Source organism: Poecilia reticulata, chromosome 16, assembly GCF_904066995.2.
Source record: "Poecilia reticulata chromosome 16, P_reticulata-male-v2, whole genome shotgun sequence".
In the NCBI taxonomy this organism is placed as follows: domain Eukaryota; kingdom Metazoa; phylum Chordata; class Actinopteri; order Cyprinodontiformes; family Poeciliidae; genus Poecilia; species Poecilia reticulata.
In genome coordinates this window covers 4,047,117-4,063,955 of record NC_088845.1, presented here as the reverse complement: position 1 = coordinate 4,063,955, position 16,839 = coordinate 4,047,117, and the positions used below count along the sequence as shown (strand labels likewise).

General features: G+C 38.5%; 1 protein-coding gene across 15 annotated transcripts in view; it reads right to left on the bottom strand.

Moving 5' to 3' along the window:
• The window catches only part of mef2d (myocyte enhancer factor 2d), a 108,565-nt gene that overhangs the window by 52,531 nt on the left and 39,195 nt on the right, over nucleotides 1–16,839 (bottom strand). For all 15 annotated transcript variants that reach the window (XM_017309565.2, XM_017309562.2, XM_017309561.2 and 12 more), the window contains one exon: nucleotides 8,506–8,709. In XM_017309565.2, the coding sequence (XP_017165054.1) occupies nucleotides 8,506–8,709 (204 nt within the window). The remainder of the gene's footprint in view (nucleotides 1–8,505; nucleotides 8,710–16,839) is intronic.

Below are 16,839 nucleotides of genomic sequence, written 5' to 3'. Positions count from 1 at the left end.
TTGGTTGAGTGACCTTTTGTTGCTGAGATAGAAACATAAGTTCTCATGTAGCGAACATTTACCTCACATGACCAATCAGTTGTTTCCATTATCGACGTGCATTAGAATTACATTTCTTTCTCTGTGTGTCCTGACAGCATGCAGCATCTCCAATAGTAGTTCACAGAACAGAACTATTATAACTTGCTTGATAGCAACATATTTCTGAAAACTTCTCCAGTTTTATGAGATGTGTGGCCATGCATAAAGTCAACATTTGATGAAATTATTCTTTGTGTAGACTGACTGACTCCTAACCAGAAGATGCAAACACAAAATTCATGTTCTTTTTTTCTTTTGTTTTTTTTCCGACACTTTTAAAAGCTTGCCCAAAATGTACATAACATAGCTGCTCATGCCACACTCCAAGTCAGATCAATTTATGTTCCCATCTATTCTGAAGCTCAGTTTAGACTTCAGAAAATCTCATTCACCACATCTAAATACTTAAATACATTGAGTTGTAGCCATTTAATATACTGATTTGATATTTCAAATGTAATTAGATACACTTTATGGTATTCCTGATAAATGGCCAGTAAGTGTACAGCATAACATTTACTTTTAAATATCAGTCTTACTTCTTGTTATAAGGCTCAGAGCACTGAATGTCTATCAGAATAGAGTTTTTGATTGAAATCATAATTAAATGATTTAGAAGTCATAATGAAAATAATTGGTTCAACGTGCCAGTTGAAAGCGACCCCTGGCTTGTGAGGACCTGCATGTTATTCAAAGATGGGCTTTAGCTGGAAGATCTCCAAGACTGAGTGACAAAGGAGGATAATCTGAGGAGCACTTCCAGGTCAACAAAGTCTTAACCTGTGATCTGTTGAGGAGACAAGTGATAACATGATCCAAAACTAAAAGCCCATTTTCTAGGTTTGAGATGCTAAATTTATTGTGGCACAAAGAAGAATATACTGATACTTAGGGAAGTGAGAAATGTGGTATTTTGAGATAACTGAGGCTCTTGGGCTAACCAAAGTCTTTAGGTCCTACAGCAAATCTCATTGGTGAGATCTGCCTCGCTTGAGCTGCTTAAAGGGAAAAAAAAAGGGCATCCATCCTCCTTCTCCGACGTGAATCTTTGCTTTCTCCACTCGGCTATTCATCGCCACTCTTTCAGCCTTTCGTCCGCTCGTGTTCCCTCTGTCTCCAGCTCTCTTCCTTTCTTTGCCCTGATTGGGATCTGCAGTCAGACGGATTAATACATTCTGACAGTAGAGCCAGGCTGCCCACACACACACAGTACAAGCAGCACGTGCGTTTTAGAGAGGCTCTGTGTGCATATGTATTTCCTCTTAAGCTTGCACCATAGTGAAGGGATGTCTACCGATACGATGCATACTGAGACCATACTTGCACATACACACAGACAAAATAAAAACATCAATGTAAAATAAAGTGCTCCTAATAATTCAGGGACAAGCAGCGTGACGTGCAGCCAGTGCCCACAAGTGTGTAACTGTGTGCACGTAAGACTGAGTGCCTGTTCCTGCATGACTACATCCACACTTCATAATTTATACTCAAAAGCACTTGCTCAAAGAGATTCACAGAGGCAGAGCAGCAAATGGGCACACTTTGTGACTACCCAATTATCCCCTCTCTCTTCTCCTTCTTCCTCTTTTCTCTGTCACTTGGTATGTCTCAGCTTGCTCTTCGACTGCTGATGTTAAACCAAGTGCAAGTGGAGATAATCTTTAATGATTATTGTATAATTCAGCCATTCTTTCACATCGGCTGTTCTGGTCTAATAAGTTTTCCTGACAGCCCCAACACTGAATAAATGCAATTATGGTCACAGCACCCTGATGCAAAATAGGCTTCCTTAGGAGAAAAATGAGAATAATAATCATTATCAATATTCACAGCTGTAGAAGGGAAGACAAAGTACTGGAATCGCTTGTTGACTCTGTAGTACTTTAGTACACAGAGGATTTCATGGATGACTGCAGGGTCCCTGGTCCCCTGGTAGCAAAACAAGCTCAGCTCACCATCATGCTTGGAAGCTGGAATGAGAAGTTTGTTCTAACATCCAGTATTTTTTTTTATCATGACTGAACTGCGCTACTTTGGCCTAGTCAGTATAAAGGTAATCGTGCCAGAGTTAAGGTTAATTGAATATTCAATATTCCCAACCTGGCATAGTGGATTAATTTATTTCAAATTGCACAATCGTTTTGAAGTGGTAATTGAAATATATAGAGTCTGAAATATCTTAAGGTGAATATATTAAATCAACTCCTGCAGTGGAATCTGTCTTAAATGTTTTCAATTAAATAATATTTCTGTAAAATGATTTCAAACTGTTTGGTAACACTGCTGCAGTAAAAAGAAGAAATGCAATTTTTAAACTCTGGAGTTTTACATAATTTGTGCATATCTATAGTTGTGTGATGTGCTTAGTTTCAGAAAAATGTATCCGTCCCACTACATCCATCCATTGTTTTAATCTGTTTAGAATATGCAGCAGTGCAAACGGTACCATCTCCAGTGGTCCATGGATAAAAGACATGGGGTCAACAGGGAAAATCACTATTTAGATTGTTATCTGAATCTTTTTTGCCAAGTTATGGTAAAATCATAAAAGCCAGATCATTTACAAATTAAAACCGTAAAACCAACAAGGGCAGTACTTATATTTTTATTATGAATTTTAGTATGACTGTATCCCTAAATGGTAACTAACCTCCAAAGCATTTTTGCATATAATCTGGATAAATTAGACCTTAAAGGAGCTTTCTTTTGTGACTGTGCTAATTGTGCCATTTTTGTGTAAGCTTGTTTAATTATTGAGTATTTGTACTAAAGTTGCTCCTAGTGCTGCCCTCTTTGGGTTGAAAGGTGACTAACTGCAGTTGAATTTTTCTGTTGGTTACAAACATTATTGATATCTACAATGCAAAGCCTTGCTTAGGTATAAAACCATTTCAGACACAAATGTAGCTAGATTTGTCACCAGCTGTTTCTCTGAACAAAAGAAAAAAGTTTCTAGATGGGTCTAAAAACGTTTCTAAATATAGCATCAAAGTCACTGAGTTGGCAACAGTGTTTTCCTGAACACAGTTGACTAGTTAATAAACCAAATTTGAGCAGCAGAACCTGGATGATAGTTTCCCTCCCAACTCCTAGGACTGCTGTGAAGGTAAACTTACTTTTCTTTCCCAACGGCAGATGTATTTTTGTTTCTTTTTCACCTTTACTAAGAATTTCTGGTCAAGATAACAAAATTGAAAAGTAAGTAGACTCTTCTGTTATTAAATGTGATGTAAATGTCAAATCTACTCATCAATACATTTGGTAAATTTGTTAATGCAACATACTTTTCTGTCTGGGGAAAAAAAAAAGAAAACGGAGCTATCCTTTGTCAAGACCCAACATATGCTACCAACATTATTATTATGTAGGCATCAAAAAAATTAATATATCTTCTTCCTCTGAGCCTTAGAGCGCCATTGTTGTTTCAAAAATATTAATAACACGTCGGTGAACCAGTGGGTGAAATGTTTGCTCCTTACAATGAACCGACTGACTGCAGGGTTTTCTAACTCTTATTTGAAACACAGTCCTCTGTCGGTATAAATATGAAATAATTTGTCATAAAACATCTATTTTTACGTATATTTTATTTATTTTAAGTAGTACTTCTTAAATCTTTACAACTTTTTAAATCTTCAGCTAGTGGTATTGAAGCAGAAACCCACTGATTCATAATAAAAGTTGTTATTCACTCCTGTATATAAAAAGGAAAAAAAATCCAAGATTTTCGGTGGAAAGAGGAAAAAAAAAAAAAAAGCAGAGGGGACAAAAGGGACACCTGGATGAAAACAAGGTGGAAGCCGGCACACATCTGGTGAAGGAGACAATTGAGGACAAATACTGAGGAGTGATTTTAAATGCCTCCTGGGCTACAGAGAGAAAGGGTGAGGTAGCGGAGCGGGGGAGAATAAAAGCCGGGACGGGAGAGAAACATCCATGAGGGACGCACACGCGTACACAACAGAGAGCCTCACCGAGACTGAATATTGTATGAGGCGTTCTCATGGGCCACTGCAGAGCGTGCGAGCAGAGAGGGAGAGGTGGACGTATTTGCGGTCACACACACATTAATGAAAACACACACGTAAAGAAAGAGACGGGGCGACACACTTGGAAACACCAACACATGTACGCACACAAACAGAACCAGTGGAGCTTGAGCTGATGTGGCCCAGAGCTGCCCAACGCCCTGCCACGATACAAACACACACATACACACACATGCATGCATACACTTAAGAGCCATCTGCAGTTGGAGATACTGCCTACAGAAAGGCTTTACTGCTGACACTCTGAGACAGGCAGAAAGAGAAGGACAGGAAAAAGGGAGAAATTGTCGTGACCGAGTGAATCAGGAGATTAGGAAGAGAGGGAGGGACGGAGGGCAGGAAGAAGGGAGAAAGAAAGACAGGAAGTGACAGACAGAGATGTAGAAGGAAAAAATGTTGCCCCAAACTATGGCACCTAAGTTTTACCTTCAACCCACTCAAAGGTAAAAGTGCTTCGCTAACACTTTACATGAGGTTTCAGCAGTTTTTGCAGGGAAGCTCTCATTGGATGAGTTTCCCCTTGGATGCATTTCGTTTCACCCTTAAAACTGTCCAACAACATGTTCGTTTAAACAATGGGAAAATAAATAAATAAACTGTATGTGACTTCTATAGATACGCTGATCATTTCTCAGCATGAATCAAAGAATCTGAAATATTTCAGGTATTTGTCTTCCAACAAAAAAAAGTCTTGAAAAAAAATAAGGACAGTCTTTGTAGATTTTATAGTCTGAATCACATCACGATGTGCACAAAAGAGATTTGTTGGTCAATCTCTCCAGCAGTAAATGGATGATGGATGTGTAGCAGATGCCAGCCTACCAACAAAAACTCTCTCAATCACAACATAAACGTTCTCACACCAAGCTATCAAATGACAGATTATTTGCTTTTCACTTCATCAATTTTACGCTTTCGTACTTTATGTGATCTGTAAAGAGAGTTTGGAACTGGCACATAATACTAAACAGTCATTAAAACAAAAATGTTTTAAGCCAGAGAAAACTTTCTCCGTTTATTTCTTTTTAATAAAGTGTCAGAGAAATTATCAAATGTTTCACACCCTCGATATACCTTGACACTGGTAATGGACCAATGTCTACTTGGATTTCCCAACTTTAGTTAATAAAAGAAGAAATAATGTGTTGAAGTGCTAAGAAATCAATTTCAAAGCTGGAGGAGTTCTATTAAAAGTTTAAACATCTTAAGGGGCAATAACTACTTTAAAACATTCTCAGCAGTAGAACGTGGCTCTCAGTGGTTAATGAAACACCTTCACCACATAACTACACACAGTGCCTTTAAACAGCACTAAGATAATTGGCTAAGTTTAACACCTTAATGTACTCTATTGATACAGGACATTAAACATTTGTGGGAAGTAAAAGGTTAAAACTGAATTTACTTTATGTTAGATTGTCTGGAAGGTTTGTGCAGATTGTAATTTGGCAGGTTACAGTGGATGAAATCAGCAGGGAACCATTCCTACTCCAATATTCCTGTTCTCACTTTCCATCATTGCCAGCACAAGCTTTCATTCCAAAACTGTGAGGCCAGTTTGAATAAATTAAAGACTGGGAATGTGAAGCCGAACCATCTCAGGTCATGTCAGCACACCACTAAAAAAGCCAAATAAAATCTGTTTGTGAGCGGGTAAGCTTGCTGGTCTGCTTGTGTGGATTTTTTGCGGAATGTGACTTTAACTGGAGCAGCCTTTGTTACTTGCTGCTGATACTGTTTGCGGATGACTGAAAGTCCTACGGCAATGTGCGTAAAAAGCAAGTGAGAAATATTCAAAGGCGAGGCGGATGTAGCTTTAAGTCACGGCTCCATAGGAAGCATAAGTGCAGCGCAGCAATGCACACGGCCCGCTGAATCATACCCAACCGTCTCGTGTTGAATTCATGAGAGGGTCATTATGTATGAAAAGGGTCAGCTAGGCATGTGAATGTGCTCCGTGTTCCCTCGGTGAGCTCCAGCAAAGCACAGCAAAATAAAAATAAAAATATTTAGCACAGTGATTGACCTCAACACCGTCTGCCCTGACCTAATCTATCATCTCTCTTCTGTAAATGAAAAGCTATTTTTCAGCCATCAGTGACAGATTCTTGTTTATGTGGTGGCCATTTTGTGCTGAGGTGGTTTTCAATTGCTTCCAAATATTTTCCGTCTTTGGCGTTTTGCCCAAGTTGCTCCCAGAGAGAACTCAGGCTAACAATGCAAGTAAAACCACAGAAAGTGATGAGAACCAAAACAGCGTTTAACCTCACCATGAAAGATTGAGGTCAACAAGTCAGACATAAATTTAACTAAAGAATCAAGATAAGCATCAGATGAACACTAACATTTATTCTAGGATCGTGCCACTCATGGTGGCTGGATGTTGGAGTAGATCTGCTGTATTAGTTCTGATTTGTTCTTTTTGTAGACTTTTGTTCATAATTATCTCGGTTGAGCCATCACCTTTTTGAACAATTATTCCCTCTGGTTTTGGATGTTGTGCAGCTGGAAGGATGTTTGCCATAACTTTTTTTTTACTTTTGGAATACGGTATGGCATCAAGGTATTGTTTTTGCAACCAGGCATAGCTGATTATTATTTTAAAGCTCAAACAATACCTGAACTATGACCTTAAATCCCAGAGAAGTGTAAAATAAGGCTCCATGGATGCATAGCGGAACCAAAGATCAGAGACAGAATGAGGAAGTTCAAACCATCTCTTCCATCAATCACAATGAGAAAGGATTACTTTTCCGACTCCAACGTCTCTCTGACCAGACAAAGATTTAAGACTCCCACATACTTCATCTGAAACTGAACAGTTCCCCCTCCCTCCAGTGGACTAGTTGAAGAGAAATATCAACACTGCACTCCGAGTGCATTTCTGCATAAAACTCAGCAACAAACTTCTGACCAATCACACGATGCTTTGCGCAGATTTCTGTCAAAAAAGACAATTTTTGTAGCACGTCAACATCAGCGAGGACCGATTTTGGCATGAAGCATGTGGGGAGCTTTACAGAAATGCAGCAAAAGCAAGTGAGGCTGATTAGCAATGCTTGCCAACAACTGGTGGTGTCATCAAGGACAAGTAATATCGTCTTTGCTGCACAATGTTTGAGCAACAATATCTTCAGTCAGAGGAATATTCAGATTTGTTGCAAGCCTGACTGCTACCAGAGACCTTTTCTACCCACAGAACAACTCTTTGAAGACACTTGGATGTTATGAGTTACAGCAACACTTAAAATCCCTCTGGGACAAATAAAGTATTTTCAATTGGATAAAAGTAGTAGTAAAAAAACCTAGTTGTTTTACATTTGGGCTTTAGATGGGTTTCTCAGTGGAGTTGCTGAACTTTGAGCAGAGTAAGTCTAACAATTCCCCCTGCTTGTTGATGTTGAGATAATGTTTGTACCCTCTGGCTCCAGCCCAAACAGTGATTCAAATCTTCCAATGCAGCTCTTGGCTTAAATGTAAGTTTATGTGAAAAAAGAGAAGAAATAGTCTATCCTTGTTCTGTTTTGATTTTTGTTTTAAAGCTGTAGATTGAAAGGTGAGCTTAATACTATCCTGGTCCAAAGGCAATAATAATAATAATAATAATAATAATAATAATAATAATAATAAAAGTAAACATGAACCCACCCGGCCTTAATAAACTGTTCACGGCTTAATTATGTCTAAATGTTGGCCTGGAGAGGGCTGAATTAGATTAGTTAAGATTAAATCTTAATGATCCCACTTGAGAATAAACACAGAGGAAAATACTGGTAAAACACATAAGCAAAAAATTATTTTCCAGCATTCATATACAAATAAGACCTATGCAACAATAAATAAGAGCCTCGATTCAAACATGAAGGAGCAAAACAAGTCAGGCCTTTTGACATTACAAATATTTGTGATGGAAAAGCTGCTTCTCTGAGCTGCTCGCCGACTTGGTAAAAAGGTCTTCAAAGTTTTAAAAGTATAAAGTTGGTTTATAAGTAAAATGAAAATAAGGGTTAAAATTCCTGTTGATATAACCAACAAAATTAAAACAATGCTGATTTTCAGGCTTTTTAAAACATGAATGAGGACAGAAAGCTGAATAAGCGTGATGAGAGACTGTTATGTCTGAACGGTGGATTTAATAACTAAAGAAAAAACAGGAAACCAGCAGAATAAAACAATAAAACTAATTTCTCTCCAGGTAAATAAACAGTGAATCACGTGGATACACTGCACTGAAATCTGTTTGGTTCAAGGGAGACTGCAATAAATGTGAAAGTGATCTCGTAAAAGGAAGCGTCCGATAAAAGAGATTCAAAAACAAAGTGCGTACAGTTATGAAACCCACTACCCGTTCCCTTGTGTTCCCACGTTTTACCTCGATAATGTCGGCATTGGTCCGGCTCTCGTGTGGCTCGTTGTACTCTGTGTACTTGAGCAGGACCTTGTCCATGTCGGTGCTGGCGTACTGAAACAGCTTGTTCGAGTGGTTGAAGATGATGAGAGCGATCTCGCAGTCGCACAGGACACTCAGTTCGTACGCCTTCTTCATCAAACCGAACTTCCGTTTGGTGAATGTCACCTAGCGGAGGAAAATAAAAGGAAAAGAAAGTGAAAATTAAACTATTTAATACAACATAAACAAAGTTTCATGTTCATAAAAGGAGATTTTAGCTGCAGCCATTTTCTATTTAAAACCAAATAAAATATAACGACCCTAAATCAAACATTTAATTTCTTTCTGGTTTTCCTTAAAAGGTCCACTTGGCCCAATTAATCAGTGAAACCACCTAAAAGCTCTTGGTGCAGTTACAGAAGAACGGTCAGTGCAGTAAGATCTTAAACTGTTCCATACTGGCTCATTGTTGCAAAGGAAAATTAAGCTGTAGCTCAGAACCTTCTGGTTTAGTTTCTTGTTGTTGTTGGCCAGTAAGTGCCAGAACTCTCCACATTGACCGTTTTTACTGCCTCAAGGCACTGAGGTGATACTGGAAGAAAGTTAATTCTGTCTTCTGTGGAACCATTTCTGAGCTGATTTGGTCATATGTTCATGGATCAATACATCATTAAAACCTAATAATAAAACTTGTTTTAATTTTAAGCTTCCAGATTGTTATTTTTAATAGTATTTTGAAGATGTGATGATACACTTCACAAAGTGTTTAGGACCTTAGTGAAAAAAGCCACAACTGGCCCACAAAATCAGAGATTCTCCACTATCCATAATAATCAGCATAAAATGTTCCTCTTTGCTGTAGATCTCCAGCAGTGAGCTTGAGGAATATTTATTATTTTACCTCCCCCACCATCCTCTTCACTCTGCAGGGGGGCAAAATAAACACTGATCCTCGTCCAGTCTGCTTTTTACAGTTTCAGATGTTCAAAAAATGAAAAATAAATTAATAAATAAATGACTACTCTTAGTGAGGATGTTTCAGTGAGACACTTTTTTTATCCGTGGCCTGACTTACAGTTTTAATATCAACCCACACAACTGCTCTACTTGGATGTCAAGTACCCTTTTCATGTCTTTCCTATTTTGAGAAGTTGTCAAGCTCTCACATTCTTTAAAAAAATTCTTAATGTGGGCTTATTTTCATTGTAAAATAAATGTTACCAAATAAGGTTGAATTTTATTTAAAAATATTTAGTCTTTAAATATGTGAAATATATTTTGAGGACAGGTAAGTGTGGCAATAAGTGTGAGGTTATAAAATATTTGAACCCTTAAGTTTTTTTTAGCAGTAATATAAAAAAACGTGTTTTTGCAGACAAAAGATGCTAAATTACCAAGAACTTGTTAATGTGAATATAACACATGGAATAGACAGCTTTTGGTATTTAGTTTCCAAAATGGAGGGATTAAGCATAATTGAGTTAGACAATAGTAAAATGTTTCCTTTGTATGTGTAGAATCAACATTAACCCTCGTTGGTGGGATACACATACCACCATTTTGACAGTTTGAGGCAACAAACTGTCAAAATGTAACAACAATAGTCTAAAAAGGATAAAACTAAGTTTTATTAAAACTGAATGTGTGGGAAAATATTTTAAATGATCCAAATGTGGCATCTTAAAAAGGTCTTTGAAGTCATCCTAGTGGTTTATTGGTCTTTGTCTCCAGGGGGAATGTTTTAGGTGTGAGGACAAAAAAAATAGATTTTACATCATGTTTTTACGCTAAAACAATAAGGGACATAGTAAATACAATTATGTCATGGTATCACATCAACGTTGACATGTAATGAGAAAAACTGAAAACCTGATGCCAAGGTGGTCAGACAGACAGACAGAATGCCAGCAATGGCTACTATCCATCCAAGGCATTTTTAGGCCTGATCATGGATCTGTGAGTAGTAATACGTTTCAGTTGTATGACCTCAAAGCATCCCTCTGTTTTGGCCAAAATACAAAAAAAAAATGCTTTTTATCCAAAATGCTGAGTTTTTACCCTGAGGCTGATATTCATATCATCTTAAACCAGAGCTGCTCGAAAGAGTTCATCTTCACTAAAACAATAATCAAGACTCCAACTACTGTTTCATCACTATGCAGGCACACAGTGTGGGAAATGTACAGGATTGAGACATTTAATTACTGGGAAAGACAGGCTCTTTTTTTCAAGTCCTCAGTTTTTACTTGCACACACAGTGGCTTTCACTTCCCGTCACATTCACCCTCCCCGTCATTTTCACACTCTGTTATGCTCTTTTCCATGCTCTCTTTCTATGTCACACATGCTCTCATGCCTTCTTTTCCACACTCTCCTTCTGTCACACATTATTCCTCTCTTTCAAGCAGACACACACACACACACACACACACACACACACACACGCAGACTTTCTCTTCCACAAGCCCCCTCAGTTGTGAACATGCCGAACAGAACTGGAAGTGTTGCTGAAGCACAGGGTCCCTTGTTGTCTGCTGATTGGCTTTGGAAGCGCTTCTCTGCTTTAACCAACTGGTATTTACAATCCGGGGAGATTTGGCTTTGTTTGGATTAAACACGCAGGATTGCACAAAAACAAACACACTGAGTAAAAAGATTAGCAAGAGGGAAAAAGGCTTCAGGTACGGCTAGAGTTTTATGCTGTTTGATGTGAGGGAAATCGGAGTGAAAGTAAAATCTGTCCACAGATGGAGTAAAACAGGACTGGGAAGTTTTTAAAGACGCAGCGTGTTCAGGCCACACCCACAGGTGACATAATATTTTCCGTCAGACATAAAAGTTAAAAACAAGTTGTGACGTCTCTTTTCTGAGGTTATGACCTGAAAAGCAGGAGGTTAACAAGTTTTACTTGAAACATTTGTTTTCTGGGAACCAAATGTAACATAAATCTGTAGTTTTTGTACCAGGGAAGCTATTTCCAGGAATTTTTTTTTATAACTTACAATTTTATATTAATTCTTCAACAATATGTCCATGACACGGTGGCCATTTCATTCTGAATAATTTGGGGTAAAAATATAATTATTATAATCTTCTCTTTCAATCAGTACTTACTGTTAATCAAGTGAACCTTTTGATGCTTCATCGTTAAAAAATACTAACATCCATCATCTCCACCCTTTGGGTTCATTATCCGCGCCATAGAAAAGAATGGTGCTCCTGGATTGGCTGCTTTGCAAAAAGCCAGCCAATAGCACAGCTGCATTTTCTTTCAAATATTTTAGGAGTTGCTCTAAAAAGGAAACTGAACGTGTCAATTTTAAAAAAGAAATTTTAACGTAATATTCAACAGAAAAATCTGCAAATACTGACCCATTAATTTACAAGGGTTCATTTGGTGAACATGTTAGGAAAACAATTTCACAATTAGTTAGCATTTTGGATAATAGTAAAGGGTTAGTTGGTTCATGTTAGATTAACTATTAATTACTAATGAGCAAATAAACCTTGTTAGGAAATCCTTTTCATCATCAATTAATTCCTGTCTCTTGAAATTCTTGACCTTTTCAGTTTAAAAGCCTCATTATTAGTGATTAATAATGATTCCTTCATTTGTAGTTAGTTAACTATTACCTAAATTTAAGTACAAAAAAGTGGGAGGAGGCGGTTAATAAATAAATGGCTTTAGATAAACTAAGAGCAGATTTTCAGTTAGGTAACAATATCATTAGTTTCATTATGAAAATGCATATTTCTCTGGAGAACTGTTGCATTACAACTAGAAGGTTGTGGTTTGAATCTTGGCCTTGGATGGATGTTTCTGTGGCCTTTAGTAGAAAGTGTTGTCATGCCTTTTGTAATAGTTTTAACAAGATAAAAAAAATCCTTCTCTTACTTCCATTTTGCAATTATTTTGTGTTCTTTAGTTTCCAACAGTGAAAGTTCCTCCTTCTCTTAAAGAAGGCCTTAACAACAGATCTTTAAGAGTCTGATCCGAAGCCAAAGTACTTATTCAAGAAGCATGAATGCGTGACGTGTCACTGTGTTTGTGTAGCAGCTTTAACAATGAGAGAAACGGCTATTAAATAGTTATCATTCTGACGTTTGCCATCACCAATAGACTCCAAGGCCAGTGAGGTCCTTTCTTCCACTGCACCAGTTACAGCACTGAATGAACACACTATGGTGATATCAGTCTGCCTGCACCGACACACACTCCATACTGCTATCCTGGAATAATAGTTCTGAACTGAAACTGTAATTGAATTTAATTGAATATGGAGAGAAAGAAGAAAAGTGCAAACAAGATATGATCACTGAGGATGAGAAAAGCCATGTGAGACCTTCAGTCTCTCCATCTTCCTCCCCGTGTGATCCCTCCATCCCTCCGTCTCGTGCTCCTTCCTGCTTCAGCACCTGACATGTTTAAGCCGCTCGTCTCTTTTGCTCCTCTTATTTCCTCGCCCTCGTTTTCTCTTCCTCTCCTCTGTCAGTATTTTCCACATCCTCTGCACCCCCCACCCACCCTCCTTTTCGTGTTAGCTCACTCATTGCTTCCTGCTGCCACAAATCAAATTATATCGGGGTCGTATCCACGGGCAACCGACTCCCTCCTCCCGTCTGCCCCACTCATTTCCCACCTCATCACACATTGCTACCATCATCTTACCTCTCTCGCCCCCCCACTGTGTCATCTTTATCTTTCTACCCATCTACATATGCCCCCCCTTTCCTCTTCCTTTCTCTCTCTCTCGCTCGCTCTTACACAGAAGGAGTAGATAAATTATGTGGCGAAGCTGGAAACGAAGGAAATTACGGCTCTGCAGGCTGACAAGAATGGCTGGTGATGAAGAGACAAGCCGCCACAAACAACAACTGCTCCCCTAACAAATTATAAGGTCACCCACCAGCATGGAAAACAAACAAAATTAGTCACAACATCCCAGCAAAAGTCCTTGTTTCTCTGTTCACTTTTTCTTCTAGAGGAAAGTGGGCAGGATGGTAGTGACTTTGGGCCTAATCTTCAGTCCTGATGTTCACCACAAAGACTAAACAAGCTGGAGGTAATTGACATTAAGAGCAGAATAGCGAGGTAACCAATAGCAACTGAAGAATAAGACATCAATAGTGAGAAAAGAGACGAGAGAAAGGGAGGTAGAGGTTTGATGTGTGTGTGTGTGTGTGTGTGTGTGTGTGTGCGCGCACGTCGGAGTTTGTGTGTCTTGGCGAGGTCTGTGGCTGTGTGGCAGATGGATGAGGAAACCACCACAGACAACCACAACCTCTCCTCGCTCTTTCCGGCAGCCAAAACCCCGTTTTTTTGTTTGCTCGCTCACAGTTCACAGGATTTGGTCTGAACTGTTTAAATAACCTGATGCGTTTGACCACAGACGGTTTCATTTTCCTAATACATTTCACTAGAGGTTCACAAAATACTAAGATGTTGACCTTTTCACAGTAAAGTTCTAGCACGTCTTTTTTTTTTTGTATTTTAGATTACATTTTAAGATTCTCTTTAAATTATTGCCTGAATGCACAGTAACTTGTACAAGTATTCACATACTTAAACATTTGCATTTTACAAATATGTACAAATATACATTTTATAATAATTGAACCAAAACCTTGGATTTTATTTGATAGACAACACTAAATCAGAACAAGTGGAAAGATAATGGAAGATAAAAAATGGAGTGTATTTGAATCAATAATTTGGGGTTTGTTGTCAACATCTTTTGACATATTAGGATTGGCAACTTTGTCCATTCCTCTTTGCAAAATAACTTCAGTTCAGTTAGACTGGAAGGTGAATGTTTGCGCTGGATTTAGGTCTGGACTTTGACTGAACCACTCCAACACATGGGTATCCTTTAAACTAAATTATTCTAATGTAGCCCTCGGGTTCTTGTCATCCTGGAGAGTGAATGTCAGTTCCAGTCAAATTCCCTGCAATTCTTCCAGGCTACATGGATCACATATAAATACTTTTGGATAGTTCTAACACAACAGACATGTTAGGACGTTTATTTATTTATTTATTTTTGCTTTTCCTGACTATTAGGCTTCTAAATTAAAATCCACCATCTTATTTACGAGCTAGAAAGGGTAGACGGTCAAATAAACGTATCTGCCATCAAGACAGAGAACAAGAACACATTCGAGTCCGCAACATTTTCAAGCAACTTAATAAGTAGAATACACGGTAACCTTTGGACCTACAGCCCATTATAGTTGTCATATTACAACAAATAAGCATCTCTTATCCTTAAATTACCCACACGATTACCATGAGGTCTGGCTGTTCTGCAACCCCATACTAATTGGTGCTGTTCTTGCAAGATTGCTTTGATTGTTACTGAGATGATCTCGCTACATTTGTGCATAGATCCAAATGGTATTAAGTTGGTGCCAGAGCTAATCAATCCCATTTCTCTGGATTGAAGATGCATTCTAATTTGCTCTTTAGTAAATCTGTCCTAATTTATCCAAAAGATCATCTGTTTTTTTCCATGTTAAATATCTCATTGCACACAGATTTAATGTACATTTTGGCGTTCGTTATCAGCCTCATGGATAAACGATGTAGGAGATTTTTTCACTTAGGTTTTCTTGTTAAAATGTGTCACAATGGAAACTAAAAGTCCACTTTTTGATCCGAAATTGCATCCAAAAATCTGAAAATAAAAAATCTATCAGGGGATTTGAACGTTACCAGTTCTGTTCTCTGTTCTCGCTTCTGTCTTTGTCATAATAAGAAACGTGGTATTTGAGATGCTGTCATGTTTCCAGCTGGGGCCCACACTCTGAATGCTGTTTATTTTGTGGAGCTTATGGCAGCATCTCCGAATCAACATGTAGGAGGGTGACGGGCTGCATGTTCTCCAAAAAATTCATTTGATTTCCTTTCAGAAGCTGCGCTGTTCATTAGATGAAGCAACACGGAGACGGGATATAAAAATACTCCTTTCTTTAGCAGCCTTGCACTATGTTTCACTTCACCAACTAAATGTCAACGACAGAATAAAATCCTGTTCAGCTGTTTAGGTCACTGTGGGTGAAAAACATCAGATAAACAGAAATAAAGCTGTGAAATGCAAGTATGGTTTTGGCTCAGTTCAGCCTTATTTTCTGCTCTTTATTGACATGATCATACATTACCACACAGGGCATGCAATTACTGACAAACAAGTCACTATGTGATACAAATGCTAACTTTATTACCCATTTCTTCCATATGCGAGAAACAAACCAACATCCTTCAAGAGAAATTGGTTACAGAAGCTCTTTTCCCTCTTTTTTAAAAATATTAACTTGATTCATATTCTAAACCTTGCATTGACTTTAAAATCTAAATCGCTCTCTTTCTCTCTCCATTTTTTATTCATTCCCTTCCTCTCTCTCTGGTTTCAAAGGTGGGCACGTCAAATCCATTACTCAATCTGCTCAATGGAGCAAAGCCCATTTACCAGTTGACTCATTTTAGATGGATCATTTACCCTTTCATCTTCTCTGACAATGCCACTGATGTAACGAGGCACTGGGGCAATTTTATGCTTTTTGATGATTTCTGTTGTTTTTGGTGGGTGCAAGATGAGGTGAAGAGGTAGGCAGCTGCATCAAAAGGTGTATGCAAGGAGTCCTACTAAACATGTCTGCAGAGTCATATGACCCACCGTCATCTGTGATGCTACAGTGTAGTTTAGAAAGCTGAGGTTCAGAGGAGGTAATGTGATCTGCTCTGTGTTAGATTTATCTGAAAGTGATCCGCTGGTTACTGGATGCAGCCGATCGATATGAACACCAACCAGTTTCCAGGCATCAGCCTGTAGATTACAACATCTTTAGTAAATCATGCCATAAGCTGTGAAACCACTGCAATTACAGTTCTGTAATTTCTGGATTGATGTCTGTTTTTCTCTCCGTCTGGCTGGTCCAGCAACTTATGACTTCATGATGTATTTTTTAACTGATATGTTAAATATTAATCCATACTGACGCACATGAATCAAGGATGCAAACATTACTGTCCACAGATGCGAGGAAAGTTGAATGCAGGCTAATTGTTTAATAATGTGCTGCAAGGCTTAGGGGTGGTGCAGGTAGGCGAACATACGACTTTACATGGGGCTTTTTTGGCATAAACGCTTCTCCATTACCACTCTGCAGCGCACTTTACTGTCTGCAGTATTAAAATCAGATGAGATAGCGCAGATCGTCAGAACACCGGCGGATCCGAGCCGTTCCGTTCCGTTCCTGACTCCCCCTGATTTAGCACATCAGTGTGTCAGAAACTGCGAGCAGAATTCCAAGCCAAAG